Raw genomic sequence first — 23,095 nt, forward strand, 5'->3', positions numbered from 1 at the left:
TCTTATTTAGAATTGGAAAATGCACAATAAAATTTCTTGCATAAGTTTTGCATGTCCTTGAGATCTGAAACATTGTAATGAGATGTCTCAAAAGGCACAGGATGGCTCATGCTGTGTTCCTGGGCCACTCTTTCATCAAGGAGAATCATAAACCTTGGAAGATTTGCAGGTGTCTTTTCTTGGGAGATTTTCAGATTGATGCAGTTCAGAAATTCTTTCTGCAAATGAATGTTACCACAGCAAACTGGGTCTGTGGAGGATAAGAATTGTTTATTGTCACAGCAGTGACAAATTGTCTGTGCAGTAAATGACTGGAGCTGTTTTTAGGGCTTAAAAGAGATAGGTATCAGAAACTAAGGGGGAGCTGAGCCAGATAATGTGAGTATGTCTTCTGTTCATCCCCAGACCTTCTGTGAAAATTAGGGCGATTACACAGCAATGAATGGTAATGAAATCAAATTATGTTATTGTTCAGCATCATAAAAAGCCAAACCTAAGTGCTGTTTGTGAGTGCTTTTTCATTGGTGTGCCAGAATATAGCTTGCTTTTTGCAGGGATTTTGTGTTGCAACACAGCAGTATTTTCTGCACATTACTTTTGTCACCAGCACTAATCTCCTCAATGGTGTCCAACTCCATCATCTCTGCATTATTACCTTGTTTATAACTGCACAGTGTTTCTACTGTGCTGCAGAGGAGGGTGTCCTAGTTTTCCTGAAATAGTGGCTGCTTGAGGATAGGAAGCTAAGGCAGTGACTGCACATTCAGTTTCTGGTGGTTGATTGAATCTAGAAGCTTTGTGCCACATTTCAGGGCTGTTCTGAAGTGGTATAGGACAGGTTATGAAAAGATAAGACTGGATTGTATGAACTCAAAATGGATCTGAGTGACTCATTGAAAACAAGATGCCCATGCTTTCTTTCCTCAATAACGCAGTCCCTTCTTTTCCCAGCTAGGAACTCTATAACAGCATTCAGAGTGAAACATTTGTAATGTGAACTCCCAGTCTCAGAATGTGTTTTAATCTCAGGGCTGAAATTAATTCTGTTTTCTGATGGGAAACTTCAGCCACACATAGGTAGACAATCAAGGACAGGCAGCTGAAAATGGTCTTGGAATTGGTTCAGTCAGACAAAGATCATTGCTTTGAAACCTATAGGAGATCCTTTAATCTTCAGGTGCTTTAATTATTTAATTGAACTCAGGATCCTATTGTCATTCAAACAACATTATTGTGGGCAGAATGTGAATTACGGCCCCCCGCAGAAATTGGAGTGCCCTATGTTTTCACCTGAGGGGTGCATCCAGTTTACCTGCTGATAACCAGGACTGCTGCTCTTGGCTCAGCCTGAGGAGCTGTTCCTTGGTGAAGGCATTTGCCTCACAGGCTCATGGGGAGTGAAACTCTGTCAGTGACACTTTCAAAAAGGAGGCAACATGCCCTGAGTCTGTGGAAAGATAAAGTTCCATCTGCACAGTGCAGGGTAAGAGAACTTGTTCAAAATGCAGCAAACAGGACATGCCTCTGACAGGTTTGCTGACAGGTGGCTGCTGAAGTCCAGGCTGGAAAGTCACCTTTGTCTTTTGACATCAGTGTGAAGAGGATATAATTCCCTGCTGCTTTGGGCCAAAGCAGTTATCCATACCAGCACAGAAGAGTACAAAAGAGGCGTAGAAATTTAAGTGATTCTCTTACATATTTTTTTATACTGCTCTTAGAGTTCAGAATAGGGAAGGATCAGGTCTTGATAAGTGTCGGATGTCTAGAAATAGTCTGACAGTGTGTCCAGGAGCCAGGAAAGAAGTTTGTGATGGCAAGGTTGTAGTTTTGTTATAGGGAGCCTGAATGAAAGAGTTGGTTTCTTATATGACCCCAAGCTCTGTGCCAGATGCTGATCCACCTTTTTGGATCATTTTTTGTCTATAAATAACTGGTGTTCTCTCTAAAGCTTCCACTATGGAGGATTTGACTTTGCAGAACTTCTCAATGCTTTTAGCACTTCCAGAAAAGCATTTTTCATTCTGTGGTTTTAATTGAACACCATTCATTGTACCCTCAGTCTGTAAGCAGAAGAAAAGAGAGGTGTCAGTCTTTTCTTTCCAGTATCACTTTTCTGTCTACCACTTGATGAACAAATCAGTGTCTTTGGTTTTTAAAAAATCGCCTGAATTTCCTAAATGTTTTCTTTATTTATTTTGAAAATGCTTATTTTGGCAAGGGTTTTTCTTGGTGTGAAGAGTTTAAAGGCAGACAAATGAAATACAAGTGAAAAAAGGCTTATTGAATAAAGATTCAATTAAGCATCACTAGCAATAGGTCAAGCCTTGTGAAAAAAAAAAAGAAATTCTGTCTGTATGATGTTTTCCCTTACCAGATGGAGATCGTGACATCCAGTCAACCTTCACTAAGAAACTGCTATGAGCATTGAGCTTCTGAGCACAGGAGCTTCTCTGTGCTCCTCAGAGATTTGCCATGCAGTTTCAGAGCAACCTCTCAGTGGTGTTAAAAAAAAAAGTTGCTCAGATGGTGTTTTTTCAGCTTGGTTGTAGCCTGTAAACTTCACCTGTAAACGTCCCTTCCTTTCCACATTTGCCTGTTACAGGTGCAAGAATTCCAGGATGAGCATCTTGATTCTGCTGTGTTTGTGTTTTGTATGAATGTTTCTCAGTGAAATCTGTTCTGGGAAGTAAGAATTCAGAGCATGCCTGCAAAATAACCCTTCGTGGTTGGAAATGCAGAATGTAGGCATTGATCTCAGGCTCATTGGAGGGGAATCGTGTCAGCAGTAGTGAGATGATTGTTGGATGTGTTTCCTGGTGTAGGCAGGGGCTGGGGTAGCACTGCTGAACTGGATTCCAGCTGTTAGCAGGATGGCATCTGCAATTACTTGTGAGACTGATAGTCTGTATTGCCTCATTTATAGTTTTTAAGGGTATGTAAAGTGCTGTAGCACAGCTGAGGCAGAATTTAAAACCCTTGTGAAAACATGGGAATGCTGTGTTGTTGTAATTAAAGGAAACTGATGCGTGACTTAATGGCAGCTGAGCTGAGAAGAAGAAATGATAAATTGGCTTTTTTACAAAGCTAAAATCCAACAAAAGGAGGACCTTGTGGCTGGAGGCTATAGTGGTTGGTGTGTGGATTAGGTATTCTCTAAACAATTAGGAAGAAAGTGTTTGTGCTGCTGCACATTTAGAGAGGGTCAGGGAAATTATAACATGGTTTTCTACAGTAATATTAATTAAATTTAATATTTACTGAAGAAAAAAAATCACTCTGTATTATTTCGCATCTGTTTGAAGAAGAGTGCCCATTTGAAAATTATAGGTTGATAATTGTTTTTTTCCTCTTTTGAGTTAGCATTGGTAGAATCTAGTAGCAAACTTAGCAACTACATATGAACAAGTAACTTATGTTAAAATATATTAAAATAATCAGAATGTCAATGTTAATAATTAAATGTCAATCAGAGTGCTTGGGTTTTTTCCTTTTAACTTTTTCTTGTGTTTCTGATAAGTTTGTTGGTTTTCTCTTTTGTTTCCTAGAACATTGTATGAGTTTCTCTTTTGTTTTCAGAATGTATTTTTCTGTGTTCAGGTGATGGTGATTTCCAAGTCCAAAGGGTGATCAGGAATGTATCCAGTACCCCCCTTTTAATCTCTCTGGGTTTATCTGTGGCCGTGCTGCAGGCTCAGCTCTTGGGGCTCCCCTGTGTTGGCCAAACTCCACGAGCAGCTGGGAGTGCAGGGGAGGCTTCATCCAGGAGTGGAGTCTGGCACTTGTCACCTTCACCACAATCAAATGAGATTTGTCAGATTTATGATTTGTGTGTCTGGTAGGAGCCATCTCAGTGTGTTTCTGACTCTTCATAATTAATGAGTTTTTGAAGGAGAGATATAATACAAACAATTCAGTGTAATACAAACACATTCAAAACAGCTTTTTTTTTTTTTTGTCAGAAATACTCCATTGCAGGCAGATGCAGAGTTCCTTCAAGGTTGTTCTTGAGCGTATATTGGAACAGTAGAACAGTATCCCTGAGTACTTAGTCTGAGTTATTATTTAGAGAAGAAATTGAGGAGTAGTCAAGACTTTAAAGCTAGCTGTATACTAAATAATTGAATACAGTTGGAAATAATCCTATGTTTATAGTAATCTTTAATGAATGTGTTTTGTATATAACTTTGCTGACAAGTTTCAAACTGGACTTTCTTCCTTGATCTTTTTTCTTAAGTCCTTGGATTGACCACTACTCCACTACTTGAAATTTGTTTATTTCTTCTCCAAGCTTTTACTCTACAAATCTGTACCCAGACACCATATGATACATGCAGCCTTCTTCAAATGGAATTAACCCACTTTGTGTAAAGACAAGTTATGTTTCAGATATATTTTGTGAAAAAAAGCCAAACTACTTAAATAGTACTTATGTCAGTTTTTCAAGTGTAGAAGTTTACTGCTTCAATAGTTAAAGCTAGAGTTCATATGCACCTCATTTTTGAAAAGGTTTTTTTTGTGCTGTGTAATTCTTGCCAGCTGACTGAATAACCTTGGCAGAGTGCAGCCTTTGCTTCCTTTTCATACATATTTATTCTGCTATCCCAGGATCATCCAATGGGAACTCATTACTTCAGCAATGATTGAAGAAATCTTATTTTTAATCTAAGTAATTTTCTGTGAAGTTTAATTCATAACGTAAGAGCACCTCCTGGGTAATAACTAAAAATTATTTATTTTTAATGAAAAGAATTGCCTTGAGTCCTCAGTGTCCAGCAGACTTGCCTCCCACTCTCCAAAACTCATAGATCATCTTTACCATATCATGTTTAATATTTCATTACAATTTAATTACTGGAAAAATTCAAGATTAACAATAAAAATCGTCTCGGTTGGACTTAGGGGAGACTGGTTTCCAGTTGGTCCTCTTATATTAAGAAACACAAAATTGCTTTGGGAAGAGTTCAGGCTAATAAGACTTGCAGGCTCTATTATTCCAGTTTGAGCACTGACACAGATTTATCAAATCCCTGTGATTGTGTGAAAATGCTCAGTGATATTTCCAAATGGCCCTGAGTTCTCTGGGTTTTATGTTCCCAAAGAATCTTTAGCAGCATCATGGTTCTAGTTTGCATTGATGAGAAGTGAAGAGAAGCCCCCTGAGTTTCTGGGCTGGACAGTGGGAATGTCCCCCCAGAGCTGACGGTGGCACTGGGGACCTGCAGGGCTGCTGTGACACCAGGCCCTGCACCAGTGTCCCCTCCTTCTGCTGGGCCTTTTCTACTTTGGGAATCCCTTTTCAACCAAACTATCTACTTCTGATTGCATTTCTACAAATCATAGCTGGCCTATGCAAAGAATAGCTGTACCAGATATACTATTTATTGTTCTGTATGTTAAATGCTAAAATAAATAAACAACCCCCCCCACCCCAAAAGCCACAAATCAAAAGCCACACTAAGCCACAAATATGATTCTTTCTGCCTTGCTCTTTTTTAATTTTTTTTTTTTCTGGAGGAAAATATTATATACAGCTCTTTGCAACTTAATTTAAAATTCAGTGTAATCACAGATCAGACAGCATGTTAAATCTGAATTAAAATCTTGGCAGTTTTTAATTTTAAATTTGGATGCCAATTGCACTTCTATCTTAATGAATTTAAATAGTTCCATGAATTTTGGAGAGTATTCAGCCTTTGGGGGTAATTGAATGTTTTCTTTTTGATACCTAGTGATGGCAAATATAGAAGTATTAGAATTTGGTGAAATAAAGTGATACCAGACAATGATCTAAAATCTCATAGATATTTTTGTATTATTCTGTAATTCATTTGTGAACTACTTTGCATTTAGGGAACAACTCCTGGTTCCTACAGTGTCATGAGATTTTGTTTTTGCTGAGTGCTCTTTCAGCTAGATGCCTCTAAAACAACCAGAGAATCATTGTGGAGCTGTGCAACTCTAGAATTTTGAAAGGGTATGTCAAAAACTCAAAAAACATTGTGGCATCTGCATAGGTTGACTTTTGAAAATACATTACAATTTATTACATGTAAGTTATTTTGTAATGTCTTAGGCTGTGCACTTGTAATCTTGTTATTCACAGTTTAGGACAAAGCATTGCTAATTGTCTTTCGGGAATTATTGATGGTGATGGTGCATGCAACATCTTTTAGTTCCGTGGTAGCTCTTCCATTTTAGCTGCGAATGGGTATAAAATTATTGAGTTATATCTTTCAAAAAAAGGTTGTTTCTCTCCATGCTGTGTGAGAAAAATTAAAATATTTACAGATGATGTGATGTATTTTCATGTAGAATAAAAAATGAGTGCTTCAGAAAATGTAAAGGATGCCTGCTTTTAATGGTGAAATCTCAGAAGTGCTGTTAATACCCTTCTGATTAATAGTGAAAAGAAAGCGATGGACTGGACAGTATGGACTTGAATCTACAGGAAAATCAGTAAAAAGGAGAATTAATCTCCATAGCTTTAAACAATGCCAAGGCCTGATTCCTGCTACTGCTTATCGATCCTGGCAGCTTTGCCAGTTGATAGAAAAGCAAATTTTATTGATGATTAGTGTCTGTGGATGTATGGCATCACGACTTAGCAGAGTGGTGCTAGGTAAAAGTGGAATTGTAGAAGGTTCTGGACTGAGACAAAGAGCTTCAGGCTTTGCTTTTACAGTTAATTTGCCTGTTTCTGATTTTTTTTCCCCATTAGGGGCTGCCTGTGAGCCCCCAGGCTGAACTATACGTTTAAGGTCCACTTCAGTGTGAACTGTGCCAACAGTGCTCCCAAATGCCTGATGCTTTTGTTCCCATTGCAATGAGTAGCCCAGAAGTTATATTTATTACATTTGCTGATATATTCCACAGACAGGACTAACAGGAATTTGATTTGAGGTGTCTGTTAGTTGCATGACACAGCTGTAGTCAATTGAAGAACTTTAGATCTCCAAAAGGTTGTGGGTTTTTGATTTGTTTGGCTGTATATATTGGATATATAGGTAAAGGAACCCTATGAAATATTCATCCATGATGAATTTCAAATTGTAAATTAATGATTTTTTGTCTTTGACTATTGACATCTTCACAGTGAAAATGGATTTGCTTTTCATATTGATATGTTGCTCTAGAAACTTCAAGAAGTCAGCTTATTCACGGGTTTTTTATTTATTATCAATGATTATCAGAGGGAAGGTTTGCTTGAAAAGTTGATTGAAGTCTTACTACTTGGTGAATAAAGTAATTAAATCATACCAGCCAGTAAACACCCATAATTGCAGACAGACATAGTGACAATCCCCCATGTTGTTCCTTGGGTGAAAAACAAGGTGCAAAGCTTAGAGCATAAATTTGGAATCTAAGGCTGCCTGAATTTAAATTCTGATGTTGTTGCTTGCCCTTTATAATTTAAACAAAAAATTTAATCTTATTCCTTCACTCTTTCTGTGTGTGAATGATGGGACATTGCTTGCCTCAGAAGATGATGGTTGTTGGTAAATCACATAAGCTCAAAGCATCATGGAACTGTGACCAGGTGCCCCTGCAGCCTCTTCACTCACTCTGCTTTTACCTCTGACTGCACAGAGTCCACTCAAATGAACGGTTTTGGGGGGGACTGTGTATGTCCCTGTAATTGAAGTTGGTTTTTCATTTTTTCCAGGTATTGCAGTATTGTATGACTATAGTTTTATGTAGTAGAAATTGCTGTGCTGTGTTTGTTACTGGTGAGTTCAGAAGCCATTTTTATTTTCTGCAAAGGTGTTCTGATAGCAAACCTTCTATGAGCCTGGGGTGTGGGCAGAAAGAATGGGAAAAGTCCCTTGCAGTGCTTGCCTGTTATTTATTGGCTAAAGATATACTGAAAGTGTTCTTATAATGGAATTTCAAAATGAATCTAGAACTTTATTCCTCCTGCTATAACTCCAGGGTGGTCTGAAGAGGTTTTTTGTTTTTTTTTCCTTTGTTTCTTTCTTATTGTTGTTCACAGTCACCTTGGTATATAGATGTGTGCTAATTATCCTCAATCAGTCTATTTAAATAATTTACAGTGTACTGGACTCAAAGGACTCTCTAGGTGGCAGGTCTGATTTAGAATAACAGTCTTTGTTACATGGGCCCTTTTCTTTCAACTCTGCCCTTCCTTCTCTTTTACTGCAATGTCACTTGTTTTGGTTTTTAGGTATCTCTTTTTCAGCAATATTTTATTTAACACTGTCATCCAGATACAAGCTGCTGCTGTAAGTAATGATACTGTTCCAGACTTTCCTCCTCTGTCTGGCAAATTATTTTCTCCTCTGTGTTCACTTTGCTCTCTGCACAAAAGCAGATGCTATTCTCTAAATATTCCAGTTGACTGTGTTTTTTTCCATTAGCAATGTCTGACATGCTGCATTTTAAACCTGGTCTGTGTTTCCAAAAGCTGATTCTAGGCATTGCATCCAGCCAGACAGGACTCTTAGCTGGCACTAGCCTCAATAGCTTGCTTGGAGTGCTTGACAAAGATTTAACCCCTTCTCACAGATTATTAAGCTAGCTAGTCTAAATAAAAACATTTGCCAAAATTGCAAGCTGTTTATGAGTATTTTCCTATGTATTTATTATTTCTATTCTTTTATAGATATTCAATTCATGCAATAATTTTTGTGTATAAGTTTTATTTCCTTCTGACAGAGAAGGATATATACTCAGTTACACTCTTCATTGTTTCCATCTAGTAAGTGTAGTAAGTTATTGATAAGTGTAATTAGCATTCTTTGGTTCTATTTTTTTCTGCTGTGAAATTTCTCCCTGATTAGAAATGAAATTTTCTACAGTAAAGGGAAATGTGCTGTGGTTATATGGACTGTCAAACATCACAGAACATATTTGGTAGGAGTTAAGTTCACTGCTGCTACTGACTCCAGCTCACTGCAGTAGTTACTGCAATGCTTTGTCTCTACTGCTGAGCAGGGGAGAACGAAGGGCTTGACCTAATTTCATAGTGGACACTGTGCTGAGGAAGCTCAGTCTGGCACAGGAGTTTCTCTGCAAATTACACGGGAAAAGCAGATAGCGTTTTAAGGGCATATTGATTCATTATTGTCTCCTGGGTACAAATTCACATGTTGATACATTGATGCATCATTAGATCCAAATTGCTGTTGTTTCTCAAGCTCCTCAAGAGAATATTCCACCTCATTGATGTTGTTGTGTCTTGGATATTTATTATTCAGGGAAATAATATCTGCAGGCTCTGTAGCTTGAACTTGTTTATGGTGGCTCCTGAGCTGGGAATACATTTATCTTCTTGTAACAGGGGGTAGTGACATGCAGAGCACATTTATTCAGACTCCACTTAGTACAAAAAGAGGGGGGAGACCCTTTCAGGGATCAAATTCTGTCTTGTACCTCCACTGAAATCAAAGTCAACAGAAGTAACTCTTGAGCTAGACTAGAACATGACAAAAATACAGATGAGTCTACCTTTCTGTGTCATATTGGTATCACAGAGTCTTTTCTGGTTCTGCCAGGAGTTAAGGAATGCAGTCTGAAACCACCCTGCCTGTCAGCCCTTTTCCACATCCATTCCTCATTTTTTTCCTCTTCATCTTTTCCTCTGAGTTTATTCCCATCCAGTCCAGCCATTCTGGGTGTCCAGTTTGCTTGTGAAGTGCTTTTTATGTCTGACTGCTGTGTAATGCCTAGAAACACTGGGTGGTTTCTATGGACAAAGCCCTGCCACGTGTTGTAAATTAAAGTCCATTTAGCAGGCACCATACAGGGGCTGTTATCTAGAGGAGGGGAATGGATTCACTCTGCTGTAGTTTTCCATTAGTGTTCTATTGTAAACTGCATATTTTCACAATTCCTTTTCAGTTTTTGTTTGTGCTAGTCAGTAATTGACATTTGTTTTCTCACTATCATGACCTCAGGCCTGGAGGCTTAACTCACATTGCAGTCAGTGCTGTCACTGGCAAGAAAAATCCTCTTGCTTAAATGGGTAATCATGATTGAAAAAAATGTGTAGGCCCTCTTAGACCTGAATGGAATGCAAGTTAGAGCTGCCTCAGTAATTGTTGGCAGCTCTTGTGTATCTTGGGCAAGTGAAGATGGAGATCTCTGATTTTTTTGTGAGTCTGGTCTGTTACAGCTCCACTTGTGCTTACCCCGGTGTAGGTTTGTTTTTTCCTTGGTGTGTTTGGTCAAACAACAGTGTGTGTCCAGTTTACAGAGCAGAGCTGGGAACAGCCCAGGAAGCTGTTCTGTGGCCTGAGCTGCTCTCAGGTTTTTCCTCTTTGCCTGGAACTCCTACTACTGCTCAAAAAACCTAGAGAAATGGGTGTTAACTTATGGGAGACCCCAGGCAATGCAGGTGGAGCCTGGGACTGAGGTGTATAGAAATAACAGAAAAATATTAAAAAGCTGACTTCACTTCCTTGGATTAACTTTTCTGATTATCTTATATTTATTTAGTTGAAAATTCATCTATGATGTTTAATGGCTTTCACTACAAAGTGTACAGTATGCACTTGTTATTTCATATTTTGCAGTGAATAATTCATGGTGCTAAATTGATAGTGAAGGCTTTCAGCTGTAATTGCTGGAGTCTTTGAGATATGAAACTGAATTCTTACAATGAAATGGTCATAGGCTGAGTCATTTAGGAAGTTTGTTTAGGTAAGCTGTCAGCTACAGACTCTGTTTGAAAAGATACTTTTGTTCACTTGGTTGCCTATTGGGTTTATCCTCAATTTAGCTTTTATAGATTCATCATTTAGAAATGCATTTATACTCTGTAGTGTGTGTGTGTGTGCATTCATTCAGCATAGAACACCCAGGAGAAACAGATATTTTCCAGACACAAACTGTAATTTTTCTTTCTCTCTGCCAATACTTATAGTGACATGTTTTAGAATATCCCAGTTCTGCTTATTAGTCTCAGTCTAGTGTTTGTATCAGGTCTTGATTATAATTTCTTAAAAAAAAATTCAGAATTTGTCTCCTGAAGATTTATTTCTATGAATTTTTCATAGTACAAGTCAATCACACAAATCTGGTGCCAAAATGCAAAGTGATATGAGAATACCATCAAAATAAGCATGTGTAAACAACTGAGTGCTTTCCAGCACTTGCTCAGCTGTATTTTACAAATAACATTGAATCCATTTATGTTGATTTTATGTCTGCTAGCTGAATTTAATTTAATACAATAACTTAGTATTCTCCCCATATTTGTTCAGGTCTTTAGATTTCAAGGGATTTGTGAGAAATGTGTATTTAATTCAGATTAATACAGTAATGGTAAATTATTCTTCTGTTTTCAGTATTTGTCTACAAATTTGATTTCTACAGTCACTAGCATGAGAATATAAATGAAAACTAGTAAAACAAATGGAGGAAAAACAATGGAAATTATTGGTCTATTATTATTCTTTTCTGTAAGTTTCTCAAGTAAATCATTGGAGTCATGTCTACCTAAGCCAAATGGTGGCATTTGCACATGCCAGGAATTCTTCATGAAAAGTCTCTTCCAGGATACAGACAAAGTGATTTGAAAAAAATGTTTCATATTTTCTTGCTGGGACTGGTTGAGCCTCCTGGTGACAGCCCAACTCCCATGAGCTGATTATTTCGATGCAATTTTAAGTCTCCAGAAGACATAAAATGTATGAAGAACTGTGCACATCCAGTTCCATCTCACAGATGTTCCCTTTGGTATTTCAGCAGTTTCCTGGGTTCAGTCTCCATATGCAAAGGAAAGGTCAGTTCCTGCGCTGTGTTCTTAATTCAGGTGTCATCTCAATGTGGCATTAGGAAAAAACATTATTTTAAGTAATGTGTTTGAGATTCAGAATGGCTGCTAGATTTAGTTTGTTATATGATTTTAATTCATACATTACTACTTCCCTCCTTTTGTCAGATATTAGCTAAAAACTGCTTTGAGGAAAATTTAATTCAGTTTCTATATTTGGCTCTCACATTTTAACCTCCTAGCAAACAAAATAAAAAGGGCAAAAATATTTCTCAGTCTTTATTGAACAGTTTTATGTAAAACTGTCAGTTCTGAGTGTACGGGTTGACTTGAAAAGCTGTCATATAACAGACTTCTCTGAATGTATCTTTTCAGGTGCACATCAAAGGGTTTCCATGTAGTAACTGGAGAATGGAAAATTTGTTCTCAAATTAATCTTGGTGTTCTCTGTTGTCTTTTTTTCTCCTTTATTTCCCTAAGAACATATATGTATATTTGCTGTCTTAACTAACCAATGGAAATGGAATTCCCTTTAGGATTTTGGTTGCATCAGCTGTTGCTGAGAAGTGAAGCTGCAGGAACAGCTGTCAGTTTGCTTAGGTTAGCTCAGCTGAATGAAGAAAATTCTCACAAGTTGATTTTTTTTTAATGGGATATTTACTCTCCTAAAAGAGATTATAACAGCTTTTAAAACAGCACTGAAAACTCTTCCATGTCAATCATTTTGACTTCATGAAATATGTGAGGTCCAACTGCTTGTGCTCCACTACTGCATTTACTTGTATTTTGATTCATAACAAGATTTAAAGCAGTCCTCTGCTGTAGAGTTAATGCTTTTTCCTCTTATCTTCCACATGACAACTTTTGATCTCTAAATATTTCTCTGTCAGAAGCAGTGAAACACTGAAGTGTACTGTGTAAATCTGTGGATTATAAGGGATGGTTTTACCAGCTTGCCTGATTGCCTCTGCTGTGTGCAGCTGAGGGAGACCACTACAAGCAGTAATTGACTGCCATGGCTGATTTCATTGTTAGTCCTTTATCCCCAATCTCAGGGATAAACAGTTAAGTGGGTAGTGATTACATTATGCACTAAAATGTGTGCCATTTTACAGTAGAATAAACAACCACAGAAAAATATGATGAAAGTGCTCCAGGTAAAAAACCCAGAAGCTGTTTACTCCAGCCTTTCTAGTTTAATTCACAGAGCCACAAATGATATATTCAGGAATTCTTTTTGCATTTTGTCCACAACAGTGTTCTGTACCAGGAACCACCTAATCTCTTGATTATTCTCCTTTTGTATTTGAAACTGAGTCTGCTGATATTTTCTTACATCAAATCTTTTTAATTGGAAACAGAGTTTGTGCCTACTGTTGACACTTTGAGCTATATCTGGCAGAAATACAATTTGGAATCTATGATCTTAGGGGAGTTCTTAACTCTCTAAAGACTGTGCATAACTTCTCTAAATGTCCAAATATACTTAAGACAAATCTAATTTTTAGTATTCAAGGAAGAAGTTTGAGGATGTTTAAACACCTTAAAATGTCGTCTAAATATCTAAACAATATCTCCTGGAAAGAATCTGGTTTATGTGTGTGATGTGTTACATTGTTAGAAGGCTGACATCAGCATACATAAACTATGTGTCCTCCCTTCCCTTAACTACTTTTTCCCTAAGCAAAGCTGAAAACTGCAACCTGTGTAATGAGAAACACTTGTGACCAAAACAAATGACAAATGTGTAGCATTACACAACATTTTTTGTGTGTGTGTATATAGATATACACCTACCTAACTCGTTACATTTTTTAGGACACTGATATATCAGATTTACACTTATGAAACAGCCAGATTCCAGACAGTGCAAATCATACTTTAATATATTATAAAGCTATATAGTAAGCCCACTCCATGGGCTTCACATGCACATAAAACTAAGAGTTACATAAATAATATCAAATGACAAAACTGGAAAGCAGTTTCTGCATACTTTATTTTACAATTCCTCACTAAATATATTTACAGGACACAGAGTTTGCTTTAGTGCAATACATAGTAATGTTGCATAAGTACAAACTGTTGAACTTTTCTAAAAAAAAATTAAAGAAATAAAGCACTTAACTGATGTTACAGCTAAGTATGTAAAGCAACGTTAATAACTCTGAGTGAAAATGCTAACAGCATCTTTTCTTCTCATAAACAATTTCTAGAAACAAACCACAAACCGGCATTACATATTCCAAACTACTACCCCTTGTACAGTGCCATATCATTTAAAAAATCACTTTTTAAAAGCACATATACTGTACTGTACAGCAACCTGTTTCTACAGATACTGACTTACTCTTTTAATACAAATATGATATTACCGTGGCAGTTTTGAAGAACAAAGTTATCTCAAGATATCAAACATCAGTAACAAACTCTGATAAGCACAGCTTCTTGAGAACCTGCTTTAACAGCATTTCTTCACAGTGATATTTATGAAAGGTTGGAAAAAGAGATTAGCATAAAATATTTCCATCCTTTTCAGTTTTTATGCAAAAATCATTACTTTATATTGGTAATTATAAAATTACAAACACTTTCTATAAGTAACTGCATCTGTAGTAATGATAGAAAAAGTCATCAGTAAGACACCTAAAATGAGGCTTGCATAACATGAGAGTTTGAAGAAAACTAGGTACACCTCATTTTTAAAAGAAGAGTAAGGGATGTAACTTAATTTAGAATAAGCAACACAGTTTAACAGCGATAACCTATTATCAATTAAAAAAGCTACTTACTTATTAATAAATGTTAAAAAATAAGGAAATTGTGATGAGGTGAAATCAACATTTAAAAAGAGATGATGGAACATTTACTCTTAATCTTAGTTTTGGCACTTCATTGGAACAATTACTTTACCAAAGACCAAAATATGTATAAAAGATATACAGCTCCTTGACATACCTTGCAAATATAGTACATAAGTACTGGCAAACACTGAAAACATAGTTAAACATTCCCACAGATTTGCACATGCATGCACTAGTCAGACAACAGCGCTGGATTTATGTTCTCGGCGGTGACAATCTTGCATTACTTGGGTATCTTAGGCCGTTTCTTCAGCAGATCGTGTTTCTGTTTTAAGTCTTACAAATTCTTTAGCAACTTCATCATTGTTCCTCTGAGAAAGTATTCTAAGGATCGTCAGGCCAGTCTCATCCACGGAGATGCTCCTGAGCAGGGGGTACCAGGCGGCACAGCCGCCCCTGTCGGCGATGGCCTGCAGCTGGATGACGGTCATGCCGATCACGCGATCCTCCCGCGCAAAGCAGTAATCCTTCACCGACAGGTGCACCTCGTAGGCTCCTGGCTTATCTTCATTGCTCAGCAGGCTGGGAGGATTAACAATATGGATTTAGAACAAGGAGTTCAGTTTAATTCCCGCAAGGAATTAATTCTAGAAATCTTGGGCAAATTAAAGTGAGAGTGAGTGGTAGTTTAAGTTTTGCGGTTCCATTTTGTTTCAACAGGATGTCTAGTTAAACTTTCTACACAGGTAACCCTTCAGATGGATCGGTGATAGAGCCTCTGTTCTCAGCAGCCTCAACAGAAACAGTCCTCAATAGCTGGGACAGACAGCTACCTTTCCCTGGAAAGGACAAAAACTGTTCAGCTGGTTCCCCAGCTGTCAGCACCATTACTTTAAATCAGCTTCAAAATATACAGAAAATCCCTGGCAGCAGGCATCAAAAGGAGCTTTGTGGTGAGACACAATGAACTCATTTTTAGTCAGGGTTGGAGGGTAAGGGGAGGAAAATATATTGGTCTCAGGAAAGGACAGAGAAGTACTAAATTTAAAATTCCAGGTTAGGTGGAAGCTTCTTACTGATTTAAGGGTTAAATGAAACAATACTATTAACACATGCACAACCCAATATACATTTTGATATCTCTACAGGTATTATCTAGAAATAATAACTAATACTTCTGTCCAAACAACTACCTTGGCCAATAGATTCCTAGGGATAGAAATAGTTTATTCCTCTGTAGGGAAATTAATTGTACATTTTAATCAAGTTTTGTAGGACTGAAAGCTTGGTGACTGCCATTCATTTTCATATGCAACAAAGATACAAATTAGTAAATAATTTTGAAATGGTGTCTATATATCTATGTTAGGATGGCTTTTTTTTGTTATTAATGGTTCAAAGGTAAAAGTATTTTAGGGAAATTTTCAAAAAATATGTAACTCCTAGACATAAAAGACTTACAATTGGAAAGTTTCATTGTACTTTGGTGACCAGGTGTTGCTCTTTGTCTTGGTTCCATGTTTTCTTTTCTTGTCACTCAATTTAGGACCTAGTATGCAAACTTCCACAAACGGCCGGAACATAGCCGTTGTTTGCCAGTTTAGGTTATTAATTGCTACAACTATAAGAGATAAAAGAAATGAAGTTAAATACAGTTCCATTGGAAGTGTTCTGCTTAATTACCCTGTGTGACTTGGAATTGCCAGGTGAAAGGTGATCTGAGAGCTTTCCTGGTAAGCTATCCTGGGATATCAGTACCTGGTAAGCCTAGGAGGATGCTTTGCTCCTTCCCTGCCAAGTAAAGTCTGACTACTTTTAGGTTCAAAAGTATCAAATATAAACATGTATTTTACAAATCCTTTACATTTACAGCTTCTTTTTGCCTGCTACCTTCACTGCAATTAACAAAAATCAGCTTATACTAATCTGAATGATCCTGTGTTTCTGAAATTCAGGTTGTGCAGAACAAAGGCATTTTGTTAAAAATGTAGCTTCTTAAGACTTGGTGCAGTCATTCACTACTCAGCTTTGCTGTAGTTTTTGGAAGTTGAATTATGTATAAGCAATTGAGAAGTATAATTTGGCACATTTTAATTTATAACTCTATAACTTAGTGTAATAACTTTAAATTATCTACACAGAGAAGCATAGACAGTACTTGTCTGAATAATCTGAACTTTTGCTGATGTTGAGCAAGGAAAAAGTGCACTCCTAATCACCTGAAGTGTACTCAGAGTTTCTCAAGTACTATAATACCTGTCATTTTTTATTTTAGTATCGGTATCTTGGACTTGGAATGTAGTGCTTGGAGGTTTGATCTTTGTTGTTGCTTTGTTTTTGAAGTTGGCTGTTTGAAACTTACCTTTCACAGTGACTTTATGCTCACCAGTTCCAGGATGGGTAGAGATGTCCACTTGTACAGATATCTCACCCACTGAATTATTAGCAGTTTGACCTGAAACAAGAATTACTCGTTAGCACACCTGGCTTCTCAATGCATCAAGAGAAACAGACACCAAAGGTGAGTGGTATTTTCCTTTAGAAAAACTTCAGAATTTCTGATGTGTTGCACGTTTCAGTGGGAATCAGTAACAGATTCATAAATGATTTTGCCACAACTTGGACCACTACTAACATGTAAATAATAAACTTAGACATCAATTTTTTAATTACAAAATGTTTAGCTTCACTGGCAGTAATAAAGTTTCTTGTATTTGGATAACTACTTAAAGCTGTACTATATGGAAGCTCTGAGTTGGTGAATCATTCTATGGCTTGCTCACAATAAATAACACAATTTTAAAAAGAATTTGCATAAAAAGGTAGTAACCAAATGGACCAGAAAAGCTAAATAGCAAGAATAATAGAATGGCTTTATTTAGAATCACAGACTGAAGTATTATCTGACTATAGTGAAATTTGCTTTTACTTGGGAAGAGATAGGAAATTCTCATTTGGTGAAGGTCATAAAGTCAAAAGCTGGTTTTCTTTTCTCTTGCAAACACTGTGTCATTAGGTCATATATCAGCGAGTAGCAGGTTTTTAACGGAGTTACATTTAACCCTGGGTGCTGACTTGTGTGAAAAAGCTTTCCCTTATATTTATGTGGATTACCTGGATTAAATGCAGACAATACCTGTAATTCAGAAAGCAGCTTGCCCAGGGTAAGAATCCAACATTTTTATATATAGGATATTCTCATTGCTTTTGTGATAAGTAAATCAAAGAGAGCAGGGACTGGAGGTCCTAGAGCATTAATCTCTCATCCTTTCATATTGTGAAATTCCACCTTTTCATGTTGTTCCATAATGCATGGAATTCAACCTCAGCACAGGTACTTTTTTTGGTCATGAACCTCATTATGAATGATGCTTTTGATTACATCTACAGCCTTCCTTCAGCTCTGAAGTTGTACATACTGTAACTCTGTTCCAATTAAAAAGCTTTCAATGTCAAGCCAGACAGGAGAAGGGAAACAGGAATTTGCACCATCTAAATCTTGGGGACACTGCATGGGTAGTATAAACTGTGAGAGAGATTGAGAAGTTCTTGAACCCTCTCCCAATCACAATTAGTAATAATTTACCCTGATTGCAGTGGAAGAGGAGTTAAACTGATCCTGAATATCACTGAAATGATCAGCTGGTGTCAATTACGTGTTTTAGCCTCTAGCTTAAAAATAAAACCCCAACCCAAAACCCCAGGAAAGTTTTAAAAGATGGCAATAAGCATTTTTATTTGATAGCCTTGAGAGAAGCCTTTGGATGGTGGTAGTAGTGAAGTGTGCAGTGTGCATTAACCTCTAATAATGACAGGTAGGATTTCATCAGGACAAGAATCTATGAATCTGTAAGATTAGACTTGTTCTGTTTCTCCAACTTTTTTATTAACTTATGCAAAATATATTCTTGCAAAGGTCTCCTAATGTCTCTTTCCTTCTCCTAGTATTCCGTAATTGACAACAGTGCTCCAAGCAGTGAATATGTGAATAGTCTTGTATGTACAGTGCTGCTTGATGTGGTTATAAAGAAATTTGTGCAAAACATCACCCAGTTTTATACTAAAAGCAGTAGACATTAAAATGACCCTGCATTCAATATTGCTGAGAAAACCTCCTTTGCAGAATATCTCAGTGAGCACAGACAGTTTCTAGTGGAGTCTAGAACACAAACTGGGTTTCTTATAGTAATCACCCCATCCATCTTTCTCTCTCTGACCTGCTGAACAAACTACAGATACAATTCCAGGACATTTAGTATTTACTTATAGCATCTCTTGCTGACATTCAAGAACTAAGGTACTTAATTTTAAAGTCTCTGATCTGTCTATTTCTGCTGTTGTGTTTTCTTTTTTTGCTACCACTTCTTGTACAGTCACAGCAGGAATTAGTGATTCTGACTGCACTATGGAAAGGTCCATTTATCCTACTACATTTAATAAGCCAATTTAGCTGACAATAAATCTCTTCATGCACTGCAGAGGATGATTGCACTTTTCTTCCTTTAGTACTGTAATATAACTCATTTGAAGGCTAACAAACTTATAAATTATTCTGCCTCATGTTTGAAGACCTTATGGATGTTTAATTATTACTGCTTGCTCTCTAATATCTGCTTTACATTTTATTTGTTGTTATGCTTATATCATTCAAAATACAGCATCCTCTTACTGGTAGGTCATAAAGTGATCACGTCCATTTAAAGTACAGTCATTCTTTTACAGCAAATAACCTGTTAAGAAGAAAAATATCTCCTTTGGCCAAAGATGCTTGCTCAGGGATTAGAAAGGCCTAGAAGCCAGGCTTTTATCCCTCCTGATTTAGCACCTGGAATGGCATCCATGTGAGAGCTGTTATAACACTTATAGTTTTGACAGAAGACAGACATTTTGGGCCAATGTCCAAGTCATGTATTTCTTTGTCATAACAGTCATAATCACGACATGTACACCGAGAAATTTCATTGCTTTCTGTTCCTCAGTTGGTATCTTTGGAAAAAGTGAACTTGTACACTCTGAGAAAACAGCAAAATATGCAAATGGAAAAATGAGTCATGTACATTTTGGAAAAACAAAACAGTAACTGCCTGTATTTTCTAGGATAATATTCCTGCTAAATACAAGAGCCTGAATCAGTCTGTGATTGTGCACAAAAGGACGTTTCTGTCGAAGGATTCCTTTCTCTTGCTTGATCTTGTAGCAGCAAACAGCTCTCAAATGAGGAGAATTTTGGAAACTAACTTCTAGGTTTGCATGAAGAAGAGAACCCAGCAGAAATAAATGGAATTCACAGAAAATGAATTGGCATAACATTTAAGAATGTGGTGACTTGCAGGTTTTTTTGCCCCAAAGTAGCCAAACATAAATAAGCAAGACTCTAAAAACTTTGTATGACTGTATCAAAATTTGGTTACATATGTTACATGTTTCTCTTTCTCTCCACCCCCCCTCCCCTTTTTTTTTTAACTCTGCCTCTAAGGGTTCAGGATTTCAAGAGCTTCATTACTGCTCTGAGGATTAGAAATCCAGTTCAGATGAAAAGCCACTACCTGCAAACCAAGAATCATGTATGACGTGATTTTATTACCCAAGATGTAGAGAGCTGGTGAGCACTGGGAGCCAGGTCAGCTGACCTGGCACTGGTACCTGTGGAGGCCAAACCTCTCCCTTTTGCCTCACTGGTTTTTTCAGTGTAAAGCTGCTCATTTAAATACTGGACCTGTGCTTTGACCTTATTTTCTAAATGGGACATAAGAATGAAAAAGTTGAACAAATATTCAAGCTTTCATGGTTTCCAATGCTCTAGGAATTACAAAAGTAATGAAATCAGCACTTTAATCCAGACAAGCATCTGTCATCTTTTGATTGATGATGCCAATAAAATACATAGATTTGTCTGGTGCTGAGCTGCTAATTTATTAGGAGAGAAAATATCAGGGTGACTCATTATTTTTCACAGGATCCTAAGACTAATTTGGAGAAAAAGAGTGAGTGCATTTTTTAACATTTTCATTTAATCCACAAAGAGTGAGTTAAAGTTGAATTGTTAGGAGATGGATATAGCAAGCTAGGTGATCTCTTCTCTGTGTTAGAGAAAAGCAAGACAGCAGAGAGAACTGATTTTATCATGACCACCACACTAACTGCAACATGTGCTTTGCTTCAAGAGTTGCTATGGTTGATAATGATTTGTTTTGGGGGATTCGGAGAACCAAGTTCAGTACCTGAAAGATTACTTCAGCAACCATTTATTCACCATGCTGCCATAAAAAGATTGAAAAGATTTAGGTTTGTATTTGATTAGCAAATGTAAGTAATTTGTCTAAAGAATCACTTGTTGTGATGGAATTAAGGCTGGCAGGAGACTGGGCAGCATTGTAAGCCTCTCCACAATTGTGCAAAGCCACACTATCAAAGTACATTCCCTCCCACTGGAACTGTGGTGTCAGGCAGGGATCTGAGGCACTCAGAACACAACACAAAAGCAGGATGTTGTGGTGTGAGTAGGAAATCCTGGTGTGGGTGTTGGCATGGAATCCCCAGCTAAGGCCTTTCCCTTCATCTCTCCTGGGAAAGCTCAACAGCCAGGGCTGCAATTGCACAGCTCACTGGGAGCCCCAGAGCTGCAGTGCTGCTCTGTCCATGTGGCAAAGACTGGGCATGAGCCAGCCTCAGTCTGGGAGGTGGGGATCCAACTGGCCTCGGTCCCTCTGGGGGTGCACGTATATTTTTTATATATATTTTTATATATGCATGTATTCTGTCCAGCGTTTTACTCAGGCCTCTCAAGAGGTTTCTGTATGTATTGAATAGTCTCTTTTGAGTCGGAAGGTATTTTTTAATATTGACATCATATAACTGATGCTTACCTGTAGCTTGTGTTTATTTTCTTGAAAATCTAGAGGAAACTGATACACAATTTTTTCTAATTTAGGTGCTTTATTTTTTAATTTTAGGAACAACTAGAAATTTTTAATGTGACAGCCTCTCAAGTGAATATTTTGTAAAGACCTTTTTCTTTACCAGTTGTCTGGTTTTAACTATGTATACTTTAATAATTTTTCTGCCATTATTATGAGTGCATTTGCTTTTCTATCAGCATATGCTGGAATGCTTTTATTAGTTATAATTCAGCAAGTTTCTTCTTTGTTCTTTCCTGTTGCACACAATAGTGTGCAGATTTCTGCAGCTTGTAATGCAGTTCTGTTTTTTTTCATGAAATAAGGTTGTGTAACACATGGTTCTGACCTCAATTTGAAACTACAGTGGATGAAGCAGGGATTATTTCTTGAGTTAAATTCTGTCTGAAGTATGGGTTATGAGAGAACTGGAAATGCTCTGTAGGACTTAAATTTCCTGTTAGAATACAGGTATTGCTTTCAAAATAGGACAGTTAATAATACAATGGTTTTGACAAGCAAAAGAAGAAAAGGTCTTTCTTTTTCACCTGTAAGAGCTGCTAAACAATTTAAGCAATTTTTATTTTCTGTAGTATGATGTCATCTATCTGCTTGCTTAAACTATAATTAATATCGGATTATTGTTTTAAATGTCGTTCCATTTGTTTATGAAATATTGAGGTTATGCCTTGCTTTGTACGATTACAGCTCACAATGGAACACAGAACTGAATTTTGGCTTGGCAATTAAAAATAATTTGTCTTCATTTTTGATTGTGTAACTTCCTTGCCTGTGTTGGTGACTTCACAAGACAAGGCTGGAGTTACTGTTAGAGATAAGCATATTTACCTAATGAGAATGAGTACTACATTTTCTTGTTTTCAGGTACAACTTCCCTTTTTAGCTTTAAATTGTCTGGCATAAGAATGAAGAAATCTGAATCAGACCAGCTGAAGCAAAGCCTTTTCTGCAGCCTTATAAAAACACAGGTGGGGTTTGCAGTATGAGCTCTGTGTTGTGAGATGAGTATTGATTTTTCTGCTTAAGTGATACAAACTATTTTAAGTCAAGCTAAAAAATATAGTTCAGAATCCTGCCATTGTGTATTATTCTCTAACAACATTTGTGAACTGAGGCTGCTGTAAATTTGTAAAAAAAATATTTCCCTATGTCCAATAAGTAACCATTTTAGATGCAAGAGTGTTGTTTACTTTGGAGAAATTACTGGAAATAATGGGAGCTAATTCAGGAAGCTCTGTTTGAGACTGTCCTTTTATGTAGTTTGCTAAAATTAATATTTGTTCAAATGTTATTAGTGTTAATGCTAAACAAGTGTAAATAGTCACAGCACTGGCTATAGTTTATGAAATTACTGAAGATTCAAGGCATTTGCTAAACTAAACCACAGCCATTTAATTTTATATACTTTAAGTAGTGTAAAAGGGGAAGATGCAACTTAAAAAGGTGACTGCTTCTCTCTTCTTTTTTCACAGGAGTGACTTAAGAGAAGCTTCACCAGTACTGGTCTCAGCACAGACTAAGGGGTAAGCCAAGTGTACCACGGAGTGGGAAGGTTCATGCAATAGGCCAGCAGAAGTATAGTGAGAGTTTACCCTTTGGCTTTTAGAGTTCTGTCTTGATTGTGAAAATGTGTTGAATTT

At 37.1% G+C, this 23,095-nt stretch overlaps 2 protein-coding genes across 32 annotated transcripts in view; one reads left to right on the forward strand and one right to left on the reverse strand.

Moving 5' to 3' along the window:
- LOC135281073 (uncharacterized) overlaps nucleotides 1-23,095 on the forward strand; it is a 96,541-nt gene that overhangs the window by 63,732 nt on the left and 9,714 nt on the right. For 7 of the 21 annotated variants that reach the window (XR_010347833.1, XR_010347832.1, XR_010347836.1 and 4 more), the window contains 3 exons: nucleotides 16,910-17,059; nucleotides 22,320-22,423; nucleotides 22,928-22,977. Coding sequence is in view for 15 of the 21 variants with exons in the window: in XM_064389660.1 (XP_064245730.1) it covers nucleotides 16,910-16,912 (3 nt within the window). In the remaining 6 variants the exon portion in view is untranslated. Of the gene's footprint in view, nucleotides 1-15,284; nucleotides 16,007-16,909; nucleotides 17,060-22,319; nucleotides 22,424-22,927; nucleotides 22,978-23,095 lie in introns of those variants that run through there. The other 14 variants (XM_064389645.1, XM_064389647.1, XM_064389644.1 and 11 more) reach the window with 3 other exon arrangements.
- Nucleotides 13,593-23,095, reverse strand: part of UNC13C (unc-13 homolog C) — a 172,594-nt gene continuing 163,091 nt past the window's right edge. For all 11 annotated transcript variants that reach the window (XM_064389637.1, XM_064389638.1, XM_064389636.1 and 8 more), the window contains 3 exons: nucleotides 16,901-16,993; nucleotides 16,000-16,159; nucleotides 13,593-15,120 (listed from right to left, as the gene is read on the reverse strand). In XM_064389637.1, the coding sequence (XP_064245707.1) occupies nucleotides 14,835-15,120; nucleotides 16,000-16,159; nucleotides 16,901-16,993 (539 nt within the window). In that variant the 3' untranslated portion in view covers nucleotides 13,593-14,834. The remainder of the gene's footprint in view (nucleotides 15,121-15,999; nucleotides 16,160-16,900; nucleotides 16,994-23,095) is intronic.

The sequence above is a fragment of the Passer domesticus genome, chromosome 14, assembly GCF_036417665.1.
Source record: "Passer domesticus isolate bPasDom1 chromosome 14, bPasDom1.hap1, whole genome shotgun sequence".
NCBI classification, from domain to species: domain Eukaryota; kingdom Metazoa; phylum Chordata; class Aves; order Passeriformes; family Passeridae; genus Passer; species Passer domesticus.